This window comes from Chiloscyllium plagiosum, chromosome 35 (assembly GCF_004010195.1).
Source record: "Chiloscyllium plagiosum isolate BGI_BamShark_2017 chromosome 35, ASM401019v2, whole genome shotgun sequence".
NCBI lineage: Eukaryota > Metazoa > Chordata > Chondrichthyes > Orectolobiformes > Hemiscylliidae > Chiloscyllium > Chiloscyllium plagiosum.
In genome coordinates this window covers 11,360,174-11,378,873 of record NC_057744.1, presented here as the reverse complement: position 1 = coordinate 11,378,873, position 18,700 = coordinate 11,360,174, and the positions used below count along the sequence as shown (strand labels likewise).

The 18,700-nt window shown below is 38.7% G+C and overlaps 1 protein-coding gene across 5 annotated transcripts in view; it reads left to right on the top strand.

The window, feature by feature from the left end:
• Positions 1-18,700, top strand: part of cadm1a (cell adhesion molecule 1a) — a 399,217-nt gene that overhangs the window by 355,788 nt on the left and 24,729 nt on the right. For 3 of the 5 annotated variants that reach the window (XM_043676690.1, XM_043676688.1, XM_043676687.1), the window contains one exon: positions 13,313-13,345. The exons of the other annotated variants lie outside the window; for them this stretch is intronic. In XM_043676690.1, coding sequence (XP_043532625.1) covers positions 13,313-13,345 — 33 coding nt within the window. The remainder of the gene's footprint in view (positions 1-13,312; positions 13,346-18,700) is intronic. 5 annotated transcript variants of the gene reach the window in all.

The window sequence follows — 18,700 nt, the reverse complement described above, 5'->3', positions numbered from 1 at the left end:
CCTTGTCTCAGTCAAATCCCTCGAACTCAGCACCGCCTTCCTAACCTGCAATCATCTTCCTGACCTCTCCGCCCCCACCCCACTCCGGCCTATCACCCTCACCTTGACCTCCCTCCACCTATCGCATTTCCAAAGCCCCTCCCCCAAGTCCCTCCTCCCTACCTTTTATCTTAGCCTGCTGGACACACTTTCCTCAATCCTGAAGAAGGGCTTATGCCCGAAACATCGATTCTCCTGTTCCTTGGATGCTGCCTGACCTGCTGCGTTTTTCCAGCAACACATTTTTCAGCTCTTCTACTCAATGCACTTATTAATAAAAACAAGGACACTGCATGCTTTATTAACTGCTCTCTCCACTTGGCTGGCCGTCTTCAATTATTTCCGCACATATATATGTCCTTCTGATCCTGCATCCCTTTTAGAATTGTACCCTCTATTTTATGTTGTCTTTCAATGTTCTTCCTGGGTAGATTAGATTCCTTACAGTGTGGAAACAGGCCCTTCCACCCAACAAGTCCACACTGACCCTCCGAAGAGTAACCCACCCAAACCCATTCCCCTACTTTTACCCCTACCCCTGACTCTTCTCCTCTATGTTGAACTGCACCTGTCGCCTATCTTCCCATTCCACTGACTTGCCAATGTCCTTTTCAGGTTCCACACTGTACCCCTCCCATGCAAGTTTTGAAATTGTCCTCTGTATACCAAGATCCAGATCATTAATATATATCAGAAAAAGCAAGGGACCCAGAGCCATCCTTAGAAAACTCTACAACAAACCTTCCTCCAGTGCCAAAGGGCGGCACGGTGGCACAGTGGTTAGCACTGCTGCCTCACAGCGCCAGAGACCTGGGTTCAATTCCCGCCTCAGGCGACTGACTGTGTGGAGTTTGCACGTCCTCCCCGTGTCTGCGTGGGTTTCCTCCGGGTGCTCCGGTTTCCTCCCACAGTCCAAAGATGTGCAGGTCAGGTGAATTGGCCATGCTAAATTGCCCGTAGTGTTAGGTAAGGGGTAAATGTAGGGGTATGGGTGGGTTGCGCTTCGGCGGGTCGGTGTGGACTTGTTGGGCCGAAGGGCCTGTTTCCACACTGTAAGTAATCTAATCTAAGTAATCTAAAAAAAAAAAAAAAACGATCCATTGATTATTACTCACTGTTTCCTGTAACTTAGCTAATGCTCTATCCATGTTGCTACTGTCCTTTTTATGCTGTGATATATAAATGTTCTCAAGTCTCTTGTGATGAATATGATGCTTTTGAAAATTCACAACATCAGATTTGTTAAATGTTTTTAGTGTTCCCCTTCAGTGCAAAATCTACAAAAGAGTTTCTTCCATTTAGGGAGCATTTTGCCCAGTTCATGCATGTTCAGCCTGTGTATTTATATATAATCTAGGCTGATAGCCTTTAACACAATTGCTATCTGATGCCCTTGATGAGTTCACATTAGGAAACCATTGAAAAGGGAACTGTGGTCTATATCTGAATAGAGAACAATTATGGAAAGCTATTAACTGTATACGTTAAAATTGATCTTTGTCAATTATTTAATCTTTGAAGGGTTGCTTGTCTAAGCTATCACAATTGTTGCCATTCACTTGCAATTGGTATACTTATTTAAGCTTGTGTATACAATAATTACTTTTAAAGTCACCAATATAGCATCCACCTTCAAAGAATCTTACAGCACAGAAGGTAGCCATTTGGTCCATCCTGCTTGTGCTGGCTCTTTGAAAGAGAAATCTGTGCTTTCCTCATTACCTAGTCTGTGTCTCCCTTCAAGTGTTTATCCAATTTCCTATTGTAAGTTGTCATTGTGAATCAATCTTTATCACAGTTTAGTCACAAAGTATATACAAAGTAAAAACTTAATCCACACTCTGTGTGTCAAAATTCTGGAACTGTTTCCAGTGGTGTTATGGGTCTATCTCCACGAAATTGACTGTAGCGGTTCAAGAAGGCAGCTGACCCTCAACCACCTCAAGGGCAATTAGAGACTGGCAATAAATGCTGGGCTAGCCAGTGATGCACACATCCCACAAATGAATAAAAGAAAATGAAGGGTAGGTAAAAATCTAATCTTTGCACAGTTGGCCAACACCAAGGGTTGGTTGAGTAACAAGGAGGCCAAAATAAATCAAGAGTTTGGAAATAAGTGAAATCAAGCTTGAGTTTAAGTTGTTCATGATGCAACAACTACTCATTTGTCTCTCTACCCCTCTCTTCTTCCCCCCCTCACCCCTCCGGGCGTGTTCAGTCCCCCTTCTTTGTCAACAAATGTGGAAGATAAAGACAATTTCTGTGTCTCAGTTCAGGAATTCAAGGTTCTTATGTGCCAGACACAGATCAGATGTTATACAACATCTTTTATGAATGTTTTATTATTGTCTAAGAATGTCCCATACCATTGCTGATCACTGTCAGAGGAACAACATGGTGGTTATCTGCAACCAGGCTTTGAGGTTGGGGGAGGAGGGAATGTGCAGTGGGTATGTAGAAGGGAGTTTAAATCTTCAATATCTCAAATTTTATTTTATCCTCTCTTTTTGGAGACTAGATTTCTCTAGAAGTATTACTTCTAATGTTACTTTGTAAGGCACTGAAATGTCAAAGTGGTCTCACAGGCCCTTGATTGGTTAGCGTAAATTATTAGTGACCCAATGCAAGTTTCTGTATCTGCCAAATTTGTCCTGCTTCAGTAAACTCTACTGTTGATGCAGCCTTTGTAGAATTGAAAATCCCTTTGCCCGAATCACTGTATGGTCACTTCTTCCTGTTTAACCTTCATCTCACATTTCCTCTAAAGATTATGAATTTGTTTAATTTAAGATGTATTAGGTAGTGAAGGAGATCGAATGACCTTCTCTGAATACTGCCATTGTGACAAAGGCATCTGTGGTGTACCTGGCTAGATAGTTAACCTCCATGTCCACAGAGGTGTTACAGATATCAGGTTTTGTAAACCTTTTACTCTGAAAGGTCCACATAAATTCAAGTGCGATCATGGGTGCCTAACAGATAGCTGATTCACATTCATACTTGGATACAATGTTGACAGCTTTGAGGGATCAGGTTACAGGATTACCCTTAAGATAGCAATGAACTTCACAAATTGGTTAATCTGGAGACCGTCAGACAACAGGGAAATGGACATTTTGGTGAAACCAGTCCATGCTGAACATAAGTGGGTGGCACGGTGGCACAGTGGTTAGCACTGCTGCCTCAGCGCCAAAGACCCGGGTTCAATTCCCACCTCAGGAACTCCACCTGTGTGGAGTTTGCGCATTCTCCCCGTGACTGCGTGGGTTTCCTCCGGGTGCTCCGGTTTCCTCCCACAATCCAAAAATGTGCTGGTTAGGTGAATTGGCCATGCTAAATTGCCCGTAGTGTTAGATAAAGGGTAAATGTAGGGGAATGGGTCTGGGTGGGTTGCGCTTCGGCGGGTCGGTGTGGACTTGTTGGGCCGAAGAGCCTGTTTCCACAAGGTAAGTAATCTAATCTAATCTCAAACTAAACTAGTCCCACCTGGCCCATATCCTTCTCAACTTTTCCTATTCATGTACTTACCCACGTGTCTTTTAAATATTGTAACTGTACCCACATTCACCACTTCCTCAGGAAAACTACCATTAACCAGTATCTATCATGATTTTACAAACTTTAACATCGCCTCTCGATCTCCTACACTTCAGTGAAAGGGGTCCCAGCCTATCCAGCCTCTCCTTATAACTTAAAGCTTCCATACCCGCAACATCCTGATAATTCTCTTCTGAATCCTGTCCGGCTTAATAATATCCTTCCTATAACTGGGTGACATTTGGGAGAAAGTGAGGTAGCAGAGAAATAAAAGCAGCTAGTCTCTATTGTTCTCAACCACAAGATACAAATGGGATTTTTCACTCCAATGAATGAATCAAAGTTAATGAGAATTTAACTGAAGTTGGAAGATTTGCCTATCTTTGGCTGGAGGGAGTGGTGTAGCCTTTGCTATGAAAGTCAATTTGTGGATCAGATATAATCCTGCTGATGAATGAATAAGGAAAGAAGCTTTTGAGAGCAGAAAATAACTTTGGATATTGTTCATGGAAAATGATGTGTCTATTTGCGGGACAGGGCACAGTACATCTGTGGAGGAAGATTTTTGATTAATTCATCAGTTAACTAGAGGATCTTTATTGTAGATTAGAGTTTAAATTACCCACTGTCGCTTTTAGTTTGGATATTTCAGCAAGTCTTAAAGCTTGAAAGCTTGAATGAAAATGCAGAGGTCACTGAAAATTCAGATTGGTTTTTAGAGGTTATCTGTTACTGTGGGGATTGTAACAAGTGCATGGAAATATGAGGCTGTTAGGTTGAATGACAGTATTTTCGTTGCATTAAGAAAAACTTAGAACTATTTTGTGACCTGTCTTTTTGGTTAAGGTATTTGTGCAGCATTTTCCCCTTGAATCAACATGGGTAAACCAGAAACAGGAATGCAGTATAATAGGAGATCATGGCAAACATCCTGGGATCATTAATGATTTTTTTTTTAAAAAAAGTTATATTCTCATCACTGCACAGAGAATGAAACTTTTTTTTCTGAAGTGATTTCCCGTTTCATGGAAAGAGTACACTGTTTGCACGGCGATCATTATTACCTCCTGAAGCTCTGATGATCTGTGAGATCTTGCAATAAATTCTTATTGCCATTGGACTGAAGTACTACATTTGAAAATGACTTTTTTCCAGGGGAAAAAAATTCACCAGTTATTTGGCATTTTCTTCAATGTTTTCAACGACCAGTTACAACAAGATCAATTTGAATTAACTTCCTGATTTGCTTTCTCAAGCCATAGATATTCATGGTAATCAGTGAGGGCAATTTCTAAAATTGATTCCCTCGCTGTTTCAACACAAACTGCTGTACTTGTCCAATTCTTGTAGCCAGCATAAATTCTCGGTGTTTATTATGGGCAGGCACAGTGCTGCAGCATTGTGTTGCTTCCGTTTTCTCTTATCCTATAGAAAATCCTGCCTCACATTTCAAATTCTGACCAGCTTTTCTGTTTCTCATCTGATTATCACTTACAAGATCCTACAGGATATGCATTGACTTATTTGTCCTTGTCACCCACTTCATTATGATCAAGAATGTTATGACAGGATAATTTTGTGCTTTTTAAGATTGCCAGCGACTTACTCGTGTCTATGAAAATCAAACTGTCAAAGCACTCTTCAGCGAGGAGTGGTTATTTTTGCAGCCACAAAACACTACACAATTTTGTTGGTCCGAGATTGGATGGGGTTGTAAAACATACCTTTTCTTTTTTTAAAAAAAACTTGTCATAATAAATTGCTTTTGATTTATGGCACATTCATTCAGTGTCCTTGTGTTGAGAATAATAGGATTCAGAATTGTGAGTCTTTTGGTTGAAAACTTACAAGTTCAACATGGGCTGCCTCTCATATAATGTTCCATTAATCAGGATCTGTTGAAACCACTACTTATGCAAGCAGTGGTGCTGACAAAATAATGCCTTAACTGTGCTGCAGATTGATGTGTGGGTGCAGCAGAGCGTGGTCATGAACTGGTGCATTGTGTCATAGCAAGAGAACATCAATTCACTCCTGCAGGTCCCAGTCTAGGTTGCTGCGATGGTGAGTTACCAAGTGTGAGGTAGGTACATCAGACGAGGAGGAAGACTGCACTTGATGTGCCATGAACAGCTTCCTTTCTAGCCACCTCCAGTGGCATTGGCAGAATCCTGGAACCAGGTTCCCTACTGTTTCCTTACTTAAGTTCAAGGACTTGATATGAAATGGATCAAACTTTTTAAAAATTTCATACATCTGAAGAATGTACTTACCGCAACTTGGAAACAAAGTTGGAAGAATTCTTTTTCATTAATTCTCCATTATGCTGAAGAAGCAACTCATAATGTTCCCTCTTCAAAAAGGTTCTTGGGTGACTAAAACAATGTGGGATCATAGCTTTTGACGATTGTCATTGGTTTGACTATTGAAGCATTCAATCCAGTAGATTGTTTGTAATAATAGGTATCATATAGTTGATGGTCCTTTGTCAAACTAGAAGTTCTCAATTCAGTCAAACAGTGAATTCTTCCAGCTTTGTTCAAAACAATAACCTTGATCTCAAATCCAGATACTGGTAAAATGTTCTCAGATTATAATACAAAGAATAGTTCCTATGAACAAGCCAAAAAAAGTAAGGAAATAAAAAACCTCTGTTTCAAGTGCATGGTGTGTACAAGAGCCGATGATGAAGATGCTATTCATTTTTCGTGAAAGGGTTGGTCAAAGAGCAAGATTTTCCATTTTATTGACGCATTGAGGACAAATGTGATGTATTCTCTTTTTTTTAAAAGAAAATTTAAATGCAGCTCATTATTCAATGCTTAAAGGCATCCTCATTAATGGTTTTGCAATTAATAATGCTGTATGGTTGGGTTATTAATGGAATTCCTATTTAAAACTCAAATGCCAATACAACAATCCTATTCCCCATACCTGTGATCAGTACAGAGAGCCTGCTGTTCTAGTTTATGGATTCTTGCAGTATCGTTGCATGACTATTTCTGGGTCTAACTCTGTAATGCTGCATGAAACACTTTCTAACGAGGCATGAATTGTATAGACAATGCAATTGGTACAAATTCTGTTCACACCTGGTTAATAATTGTAGTTCAGATTTAATTTGTTTGAAATTTATTTCATTAATAAATTAAGCCAAGCAAATTATGTTCTTTTAAATCTAGGCTGTTTCAAAAAAAAACAAATAATTTTTAAGGAGAGAGAATTAATATTTAGGATAGATTTTCATGCCTAGAATTGTATAAGTTAGCAATTTATCTCATTATTTTGGTAGTTTTGAAATAACCAAATACAGCATGCTAAGTTATTCCAAAATCTTTTTTAATTAAATTTTTCTTGGGAATGCAAATATTACCTCACCCATTACATTGAACAGAGCAGAAGAATGTTTTATAAAATGTCATCCGGTTGTGAAAACTACTTGTTCTAATTTAGCAAATGATGCATGGAAAGTAATTTCTATTTAATAAATGTTTCTTTAAGCAGAATTTCTCATATGCTCACTGAATATTTTGCAGCTTCCCCAAATAAATTGGCCCAACCACTATCCTTCAGACCTGGAATTGTTTTTTCATGTTTTAATGCAATTTAAACTGCCTGGCAGGTCGTTTGCTTCATTGGAAATCTGTTAAGTGACCATCTTTTAAAAATCTTATTCCTATCTGTACACTTCAGTGATCTTCGAGGAGCATACTTTAGATTGTACTATCAATCTGATCAGGTCACACATGGTATTTTCTCCAGTAAGTGTGCTTGGTCCCCACAACATAAGTCTGTTTTTACTGTTGCTGTTTCCCTCTCCCAGCTGATTTTTTTTCTTAAGAAAAGCAAACGATCTTTCATCAAATCCAGATGGAGTATCTTGCATGTTAACCATGTTCTTCAAATTAACATTCTAAGCTAGCTTCAAATTACATTGAAATAATAAGGATTTTGGGAACTAGCTAATCAGATATATTTGAAATTTCTAAGCTTGTTCTGGAGGGGAAAAAATAGGCAAATCTGAATAATGCATTAACTTGTCCAAATCATAGCTTAATCAGTTCAATCGTACAGAAAGATACAACTTTACTGCCACTCTTTAGACTGTCAAAGTAAAAAGACGTTTTTAACACACAAAATTTAGGTAAGTTTGAGCTCATCTGTAGATAGCTGATGAGAAATCTGTCACAGCTAGTAAGTAGCAATATATAGCATTGATGATATTAATAACTTGAGTGAATGACAGCAGAGAGACATGTTTTACCTTGCAAGTACAGGTGTATTCACTTCATCCATCTAAGTTTAAAGAAAATCTGACACAAAACCAAATCTTGTAGGAATCATGGAATCTTTTGCCCATCATTGGCTTCAACCCCTAACTTTGACACTAACTTGTTTTGGCACCAGAAAAAAAAATACCCATCTCCCTCAATAACTATTCTCCCTGCATAATCATTGATACGAGAATTAGCAAACTGTTCGCACATGGGAGGCATCATCAAATCCTTACTCAAGCCCTGGATGCTTTACTGTGGGTATCAAATGATGGTGATGCAGAATGGAAGATGTAACTGAATTCCCCACAAACCATCTCCACTCTTAAGCTCTCTCCCCAAACTAAAGTCAGTGCACACAAAGGGTAACTGTTGTCCTCAAGCAGCATTCTGGCTTTAACCCTGTAAAGTCTAGGATTCCAATGTACCTTTTCCCTACAGTATAGTTCTACAGTAGATAATGCCTTGAATCAGTTGCAAAAGTTGCTACCATATGGAATTGTACATGATTACTCTACAGAATTGCTTCACTGCCAGTCAGCCAAAGCCACGTGACAATGATACAAAGCAAGTGTCCCTTCCAGGTGAAAAATTCCAAGAATGGTGAAAAGCAGGATACTGCAGATATGAAAGTGTGAAACAAGTACAGAAAATGCCAGAAATGCTCAGACACATACTGAGTGAACAAGCAAATTGATATTCTAGAGGTGGCCCCAGTGAACTGAGGTTAAAAGATGGCCATCAGGAGTAGAAATTGTGGCTGATACCACCCACATAATCTCCAGCTATTTTATACTGTCTGTTGAAGAGGTCAGGCCTGAAACTTAGTCTTTTCAGACATTTTTGTTTCTTTTAGTCTTTCGTAGAGAGTCACAGATATACAGCACAAAAATAAATCCTTCGGTCCAACTCAATCACGCCAACCAGATACCCTAAATGAATCTAGTCCAATTTGCCAGCATTTGGCCCAATACACACATACCCAGAGTTTCTGAAGTGTTCTTACTCTACCACCTATTATTATGGCCCAGACCAAACTCAGACTAAATATATTATGATAGAATAGGCCTTAACTTTTTCTTAATTGAAATGGTATGTGTAAAGCATTATATTGGATGCAATTTGATTGGCCAAGTTACCAGGCTTCAAACAAAATGCATTTTATTCATACACTGTATTTTAATTACAGATAAACATAAAAGAAATGTAACTATTGAAATGCTTAACAAAATAATATATATAAACTATAAATAATTAACTGTTCCAATATAGTAACATGCCATAAATACATTCTTGGCAAATGCAAATTCAGTAAAATAGATTGTCTCAAGCATTTTTAGCAGCAGGAAGACTGCTTTAGCTATAACAAGGAGAGGAATAAGAACTTCCACATTCAGCTTTAAGACCCTAGTGACTACTACTGAGGATTAAAACATGAGAAAAAAACCCTGGTTCTGTGGGAGCTTGACCCCACCCACTCAGGCTGCTTCTATTGTTTCAACTTAATTTTTTTTTAAACCGTAAGACCTCTCAAGGTGTTTACTTTATTGGCCTTTGAGCAGACTGCTTAGCACCTCTGTCTCAAACATTCTACATTTTTAAAAAAATGCAAAATATACCTCTTAGAGCCATAGTATCAGCACACTACCAATTGTTATTCTGTATCAGAAAAAACGGCTGTATGTGTCTCCTTCTGAATGCACATTGTTGACTTTGTTGCCATGTGACTTCTCAATCAGTCATTGGCTAACCACTAAGGATGATTCCATTAACTATACCTCAAGCAAGGTACTATTTTTCATAGGTTTTAAATTTAGTTGAGAGCAACTTAGATTCACAATATTCTGTCCCTCAATTCCCATATATTCACTTCTCATTTAAAATGTTTGAATCAGCTGTGTCTGATGATTAAGGTTTTCTGCAATCAATCCAATATAATCAGTATTACTGCTACTTAATGAACTGATGTTGAAAATGCAAGCACTGTAATAGATATGCACACAGGCACAAATTAGCTTTCACCTTAATGCTATACTCCTTTTTAAAAAAATCTTTATCTTGGGTATGCATTCAAAATGAGAACCAATATATTGCATTCTCAATAAATGTTGCTACAATCTATTAGGAAAGACAATACTATTAAAAGCATTGTTTTAAAATGCATTACCATGCAAAGCTTTTGCAATGTGCGGCACGTCATAATATTACGTATGATTTAAGAATAGCTTTCCAGAGACTTTATCAAACCAGATAAATATTCAGTAAAATTTGCACAATTTTTGTGCATTTCAACCTTTTTAAAAAAAAACAAACAGGATACTAACAGATCAGTCAATTCCGTATCTTCCTCTTCTCACTGCATTTTATTTCCTGCTTCCAAGGTAAATATCAGTTGGTCATAGCATCACTGAGCAATTAACAATTGGTCCTGATTTATCATCAGTTAGTTATCCAAAAGTAATTCCAGTTTTCACCTTACCTGATTGATTTCATGCCTTCTCACTTTTGGCAAGTGAGTTTCTTGAAACCAAACTAAGTACCTGTGAAGATTGTAAATTAAGTTAGTATTAGTCACTACTTTGTAAAGTCTCACTGTTTTGGGGAATACAAGTTTTATTCTTGCCCCCTTTGACATTATACATCCAAACCAGCTCTCCCTGGCACAACTTATTTTCTACTTGGATTCTGACTGTTGAAAACATTAGCTATTTCACTCCTTTTCCACTAAACGTTGGGTATGTGTTTTCTGAATTATTCCTTATCCACTAAACTTCAGAGAGATTTTCCTAGTTTGCACAGAGGTATTATTTTTATTAATCACTATTGAGAAGATTATGAGCATTTTCTGTGTTTATTACAGTTGAGCAATTGACCTTCTTGCTTATTATCACCCCAAGACCTTTTACAAATTCCTTGACCATTTTCCTATGCTTTGGAACTGCTCACTAGGACTATGCCATACAAGTATTAATATGGCTCGCCTGAACACACTCCATGGTCGTCACATCGAATTTTTTTTCCCCAAGAAAAGTACTCTTAACAGTTCCACTTAACCAACAAGCGATACTACTTCAGGTGAATTAATGTATTTAGCATTACCACATTGCTAACTCACAGTCAAAGGACTGCTGCATTTAACTAGGACAGATGCACTAGTAATGTTTCCCTTTCTCTTGCTAGATCTGTTAGATAATTTGACCTATGCCTACAACCTGAGGTATTATTTAGATAACATCACTCTAAATGTAAACTCCTGCGATACATATATGGAAGAAATAACTTCAGGCCAGTTGGTGTAACTAATGTCAGGTCTTTTCTATCCAGCTGGTATTAGTGGTTGGTTGGGGGAAAGGGCTATTTTTCAGCAAGGTATAAGAATGGGAATCAGAGTGTTCTTGACCTAACTGGACATGCTACAGTCTGCACTGAATCAGCAGAGGGTGGACCATTGTCTGTATGGCTTGAGAATAAAACAAAGTCTTGGAGGTAGTGCACTGTCTTGATTAGCTAGATTGATGCCTGGACTCGGTAAGAGATATAAAACAGGTGGAACAATGTAAAATAGATTTGTATTCCCTGGAATTTAGAAGATAATGATGTGATTTGATTTGATTGAAAATTTCAATACATTAATGGTAACAGAGGGTAGGTATTTCTGCTGTTGGAAAATCTGGACAAGAGAACGCTATCTAGAAATTTGGACCAGACCTTCCAGAAATGAAAGAAGAAAATGCTACAATACAGAAAAAGGTTGAAAATTTTCATCTGCAAATGACACATGATGCTGAATCAATTGTTAATTCTCTAAAATTGAAACGAAGGGGAAGGGAGCAAAGGCAGGGATGTGGAAGCAGTTCACTAGCCAAGACGTTATTGAATAGTGGGATCGGTTTAACATGTTAAATGCTATTCCTCCGTAGGTTAACTGGGCAGACAGTAACCACTATCTCCTCCTTTTGTGGTCTTCATCCAGGCAGAAAACTTAAATCATCATCTTTCCTACCAAAAATGCACACTCAAACACAAGTCCCACCTTCACTCTGTCTCAACCCTTGATACTGTCCTGGGTGCCAGCACCCAATGTCCTACTGGAACTTAGCTCCTGCCTCCCCTTTCTTCAACCTCTTGTAGACCAGATTGATAGAGAAACCATTCCAGTTGTAAGAAACTGAAAGATTGGTTCGTTATTTATTTTCTGGGATGTCTCTTTAGACTATATTCACCTTGGACCTGTTCCAAATTTGTTAAATTTCCCCAGTAAAGTTAATTGACACTTAGAATTTGTAGCTGTAACTGTAAAAAGTCATCTATAACCTAGTTTTTAAAGAACGATTTATGTGTATACTTGAAATCTATATGGATCATAGTGCCAACCCAGCATTGAATAACTGTTCCATCAATTTGTAATCCCATAGCTGAAGAAACTTTATCTAACCAGCCGGTCTAAAATTGATCTGAGTCAGCATCTGCCTCATTGAATTAAAGCTGCAATTTGTTATTGTTCAAAGTAGTGTTTAAATGGATTTCTTTTTCCCTAATGTAAAAGTTTATACTTTTTTAAATGAAGCAATGTGATTGGAAGGGAGAACAGGTTTAAGATAGCAAGTGTCACGTTTTGGCCATTTCAGCAAGTAGGACAAGTCACTCAGGAGGAATTGATGGATAAAATCTTCAGGATAGCATCAAATTAGAAGGGATAAAATCCAAAATGTGCTTTGGAACAATGTTGTGACCCAAACTATTCCACTTCCTCCTAATTCGAGGGAGACAGCACTGAAGTTGAAAGTGCATCAAACTATTTTTAAAAATGCTGCTTATTTTTAAAATCTAATGCATTCAGGAGACAAGTATTTTTAAACAATTCACTTAACTGTTTAGGAACATCTGCTTTAAAGTTATTAAACTTTTACAACTAGAAAATGTGTTATTCCACCTCCTCCCCATTCTGGTCTGTAATGTACTGAATTTGTAATCTACCAGTCAATTTAATTCCAACCATTATCTTCTATTGAAACGCCATGTGAAGAGACCAAAGAAGTTGAGGAAATGCCCATAGATGTACATTCTTGCGCTCTCCTCCATTAAATGAAAGGGCTGCATTTTAGCTGTTGAATGAGAAGTGATTTGATCCAATGTTTGTGCTGTTCAGCTGGTTTTAATGTAATCATTGCAACCATTATTAATCATTGTTGCCTTGACAACTGCAGTTTAGTGTACCATGTGACTGAGTCTTTTTAAGATGAGATGATCATTCTCTGGCTTCTTTTTATTTACAGCTTTAAGGTCCCCCCACCCTTGACCCCACCCTACTTGTTCAGAAATTTTTTAACAATCTAATTGTTGCTTGTTGTCATGGAATATCTTGAATGCTTGTTTACGTTTCTATTCCATTTTTCCCATCCCTGTGCATGATGCTCCTACTGTTTCTTCCCTTCCTCAAATCATCTGTTCCCTGTGTGTAGCTACATCGCCGACGACAGAACCATCAGCTCACGGTTGGTAAAACTTGATGTTTATTTAGTTACTTTGTTTTGTGGTAAGACAAGCCTTGGAGGGGGAGGTTGGCTCAGATGCACCCAAATACCAGGAATTTCTCTTTTTCTGGTTCATAAGTATAGAGTTCCTCCTCTTCATCTTGATTTCTTAGACTTTCAGTTTTATCCTATCTCTCAAATTGTCCATATTTAATTAAATCACAAAGTAGCAAGATCGAGCCATTGAAGATTCAGAAAAGGCCGTGCAAAGTCATTCTTGGCCCTAATGACCATAGTTGCTTAAATACTTTGCATAGCTGTGAGCTGGAGTTACTCAAGAATAGATGTGATCAGCTCTGCTTCCTTGCTGGAGATCACTAATGAACCCTTTGCTACTTGTTTCAAACAGACAAATCTTACAGTGGCTGTCAGCTAAAGAACTCAAAGCAACTAATTGAATTAAAATGCAAGATAACAGGATTTAGAATAACCCCATATCTGTCTCTCATCTGTCCAATTAATAAATCTGAATCTTGATTATGTAAAGACATAATCTAATGATCAGTGCAGTATTTTACCATTATGTCTAATTTTTATTTATTGTTTATCTGGAATTATTGATTGTAAAACTTTGCTTTGGCCCTTAAGAAGTTAATGGAAATTAATTTTAAATAAAATTAATCTTTCTATTTTGTACTCAAGGTTTCTGAAGTTATCATTACAGTATAAATACTGTATTTGTATTGGCTGCCTGTTCTAAGTTGCACCAGCAACTTGCTTTGCTCTCTGTCCAAACACAAAAGGACAGGCTTGCCATCTACAGATAGCTAGCTACATTTATTGTTGCTAAATATCTGACCAGGACTCTTGCTCTCACCCAGTGTTAGAAACTCTTAAAATTTGTCTTCATACTGGATTACAATGACATGGCACCCACTACGAAGGCCAAAAGCTGCCTCTGTCGTCAAGATTCATTCCACAATGTGCACAGAAAATGGATCACTGGCCTAATTTGGGGATCTTGTGTTTCAGTTGGTAGTACCTCTGCCTCTGAACTAGCAGTTCAGCATTCAAGCCCCTCTTCAGAACATAACCATGAAAGAAGTGTTCAACAGGATGATGAATAACCTATTAAATTTGATAACAATAGTCCCATTGAGCCCCAAAAGGGACAATAAAAATGTGCAATGTTACCCAAGATGCAAACTGGTGTGGCTGTAAAAGTACGCTGCTGATTTCTGGTGAAAAAATTTCTAATATTTAGTCAGGCTAAACCAAATATCTTTATACAATAAGACTCCTTTTCTTGGAAAACGATCTTCCAGACTTTGCATATTGCTTTTATTCCTTTGTTAATGTCAGAAGCATTGGGCTAAATTACTGGCTTATGGACCTATTGGTCATGATAAAATGTTTGTTGATAGAATCATAGTGAAGATCTTGGATACCTTAATAGTCATTGCACCAAGCTTAGTTTTGTTTCACAGCTTAGTGTGTAGCTACAGCTTGTTAATTGAAATAAAATGGGGATGGGTAACCATTTACAAATTCGTGGCCTCCTTGTTAAAAAGATAAAATGACTCTTTATGTTGGATTTTTGGGAATTATTCTAAAGTACAGCTAACTAGAAATATTAACCAGCCAAGCTAACTCTTTACTGCCTCATCCCCCATCTTGTCAGGAAACAAAAACAAGCTTTGAATGTTCTAAAACTGACAGCATGGAAAGTCAAACTTTCATCAGGATTTGAGGATCAGCATTTCTTTCTGGAATTTTCTGAAATTAGCTATTAATAACGTTATTAATATGCACATTTGTCAGTGATACAGTGAGCCAGTGTCAAGAATAAACAATCTTGCCATTCATCATGCCATTTGTTGAATGGGCAAACATCTGGCAAGGGAATTATAAGATGGTTGGTAGTCAATAGCAACATCTTAGTATTTGAATAAATCCATTCATTATAGTTTGATTTAAAGTCAGCTGTTTTTGTGCAGTGTATTCTTTTCTTTGAAACAAAATAGAGTTAGGTGGAGTTGCTGGTAATCTTTGTGATTGAGGATTACAGTTATTGCGTCAGTTGACACAGATTTAACCACGCCACACTGATACCATCTTGTTGTTGCATTTTAGCTATGCCAGGGAGAGAGGGCTGTTGACTTGCAGTGTTATTGCATTAGTCCCTATTTACTTTGAGTGCATGACACCAATTGTTCTGTTGGCCTTTCCCAAAATGAAACTAAACCAGGGGCAGCACCTGACCGTCTCACTCTAAGGCTTGTTTTGCCACTTTGGATGACATTTATTATTTTCAGAAACAGCACAATGTTTTGATGCACACTCTGCTTGTGTTATTAGTCCACAGCTGTGTAGTCTAATATTGGTGTGTCTGTAGGAGGTAGGCCTGTGTTTTTAACTCCTCCTAATCTGTGCATAATTTTGCTGCTTACTAATTGTGCCATTCAGCTGCTCAGAATGAAGTTTTAACTGTGAATCCCTTATAGCTCCAGATCAGGTGAGGTTCTAATTTAAGTAGATTGTGCTTGGACTGAGGGAAACAAAAATGACTTATTAATTTGCTCTATTTTTATATCACTGATGTCCTACTAACCAGATGTCATCTCAATAAAGTTGAGATTGTGGGATTTGTGTTAATGTGCAACAATGCCTGGCTAAGGGAAATGTGTTTTATCTTTCTCTGTGCTGGGAAAAAGATAACCTGCAAATTGGCGCAATGTTTAATCCACACCATGGGGTGGCAGTACACCTCCCCATGTGGTGAACACCTGAGCACCAGAGGTGTGAAATATCTGTCAGTTTTCAGGGAGCTCTAATGCTGCATTGGCAGAGGCTTAGTGTTGAGTTATTTATCCACACTGTCCTATAGCTAATGATGCTTGATACTCAAAAGACATAAAAGAAAGGGTGACATGGTGGTTCAGTGGTTAGCACTGCTGCCCTCTCCGTGCCAGGGATCCAGATTCGATTCCAGTCTGTCTGTCTGTGTGGAGTGTGCACGTTCTCCCCATGTCTGCGTGAGTTTCCTCAGGGTGTTCTGGTTTCCTCACACAGTCCAAAAATGAGCAAGTTAGGTGGATTGGCCATGCTAAATTACCCATGGTGTTCAGGGATGTGTGGGTTAGCATGGGTAATGCAGGTGAGAGGGATAGAGTCAGTGAATGGGTCTGGGTGGGATACTGTTTGCTGTGTCGGTGTTGACTTGTTGGGCCAAATGGCCTATTTTCACACTAAGGATTCTGTGGTTCTATGGATTTTATGACTGGACCAAAAAAAACACCTAAATTATTGTGGATAATTGAACCTTCAAGGAGTTTTGATATTCAGCCCGACTTGCCCAAAATTGCATTTTTTATTAGAAGTATTGTTTGGAAAATCCTGCTTCTACTGCACTTAATATTCTGCGTTCTCCCCATCAGCGCTGGGCTGATAAGATTAAGAAATCACTTTAAATGTGGCCAGTAATAGTCTGTATTGTCTGGTTTAGGAGACCAGTTACTTGAATCTTGGGCAGTTGAAACCCTGAGCTGTAAGTGTACATGCTGTATTGAGCCTTAATCAATACATGGCTGGCTGAAACAAGCATGGGGGGTTCAGCTGCCTGGGGCTCCCCAGTGTGAATGAAATCTTAAGCAGGCTCAACCAGCTTTGCAGCCTGTCGCCATCATCCCCGAAACGAAGCATTTCATCATTTGTTTTTGTTTCTTAAAATAAAAAGCTAGCCACCAAGAAAGTCAATGGCAAGGCAATTTGTGGTGTGCAACGATGAGAGGTGTAGACTGGCAATGCTGGCACCCAGACTACTGGGTCAGGCAAGTCTTGGGATCCTCCATGTTTGCATTGGCTTCCACATCTGAGAATATTGTGATGCTCACTGATCAAACTGCTGTCTTAAATGCGCGTTGTTTGGTGCCAAGGATGGAAACTGGTGACTTGGCTGAAGTGCCAACATCAGTGCCAGCAACCATGGGACTACAATCCCAATCTGAGTCTCCCAGCACACAGAAGGAGGGGAAATTAGCATAAACATGCTGGTGATCAGACTCCTGGCACTGAGTTCAAAAATTGTAAATGACGAAGGCTTTAATAAAAAAAAATTACATTTGTTTCTCCCCCACAGGTTTGCTCCCTTGTATCTCAATTAGTCGGCATATGAACAGGACAAGCTGCTTTCTTTCAATACGTTTTAAAAAAATCATCTTCACTTTAAAATGAAACTTTGTGACTCTCCTGCAGTTTCATGATTTTCTTTCATAATTATCCCATATTTCAGCTGGTTGACCCAGCATGACGTGCGAACAAGCACGTCTACTTTTAAACTAAACAAAAATGACTGTTAATTATAGAGAAGGCTAAAAGGAATGCAAGCATAAATATCCATGTTTGAAGTTCAATTTTGCCAATGTTCCAAGCTAAATTCTTGGCAAAATAAAATGCTGATTTATTCAAGCCTGGGAGCTTCCTCAGTTACATCATCATGTTAATAAAGGCTCAGTGGCAGGATTTAATATGTTAATGGTCTGGCAGGGAATGCCACTGATTCCATTGCATTCTGGCCTGCAAATCTTTTTCCCCCTGGCTGGGAATTGCTGACATCCTGCCTGTGAGAGATAATAGAGGACTTGCTATTCATTTACAGAATGCTGCCCTCCATTTCCTGTGCATTCTTTACTTGTCATTCCTCCAGAACCAACACAAATGAGTGCATATTTAGGCTTAATGCTTTATTTGTTTGAGGTTCAGGAAGGCAGAAGAGGTTCAGTCACTGAACACTGCCAGCCGGAGTATGGGGCTGGACTCATGATTTTTATTTTACAGTTTTGTGAGGCCTGTGGGCTCAGACAATCAGAACCTGGGGGCACTTGAAAAGTAAACACTTGGATGATCAGGGATCCAGTAAAAATATACCTGAATGCAAGTGTGACAAAAATACACTAGCATAACGTAAGGTGACAGGCTCTGTCTGTGTTTGCAATGAAATGAACTACTTATACCTTGGTTGTACGGTTTTTCACTGAGTGGTTTGAGGAGATTTGCTTTATTTAAACTGTAGCATAGGCCACTGGAATGAAATGCGCAATCACTTAGGACACCACATGAGCTATTCTTGGTAAGGTGAGTGATGTTTTTTTCTCACTCTCTTTCACTCGTGCACTCTTTCTCTCTCGCATGAGTGTTTTGTGTCTCACGCGCATGCTGTCTCACTCTGGCTCTCTCTCTCGCGCTCTCTGTCTGTCTCTCTCTCTCGCACTCTGTCTGTCTGTCTGTCTCTCTCTTTCTCTCGCGCTCTCTGTCTCGCTCTCTCGTGCTCTGTCTGTCTGTCTCTCTTGCGCTCTCTGTCTGTGCCTCTGTCTCTGT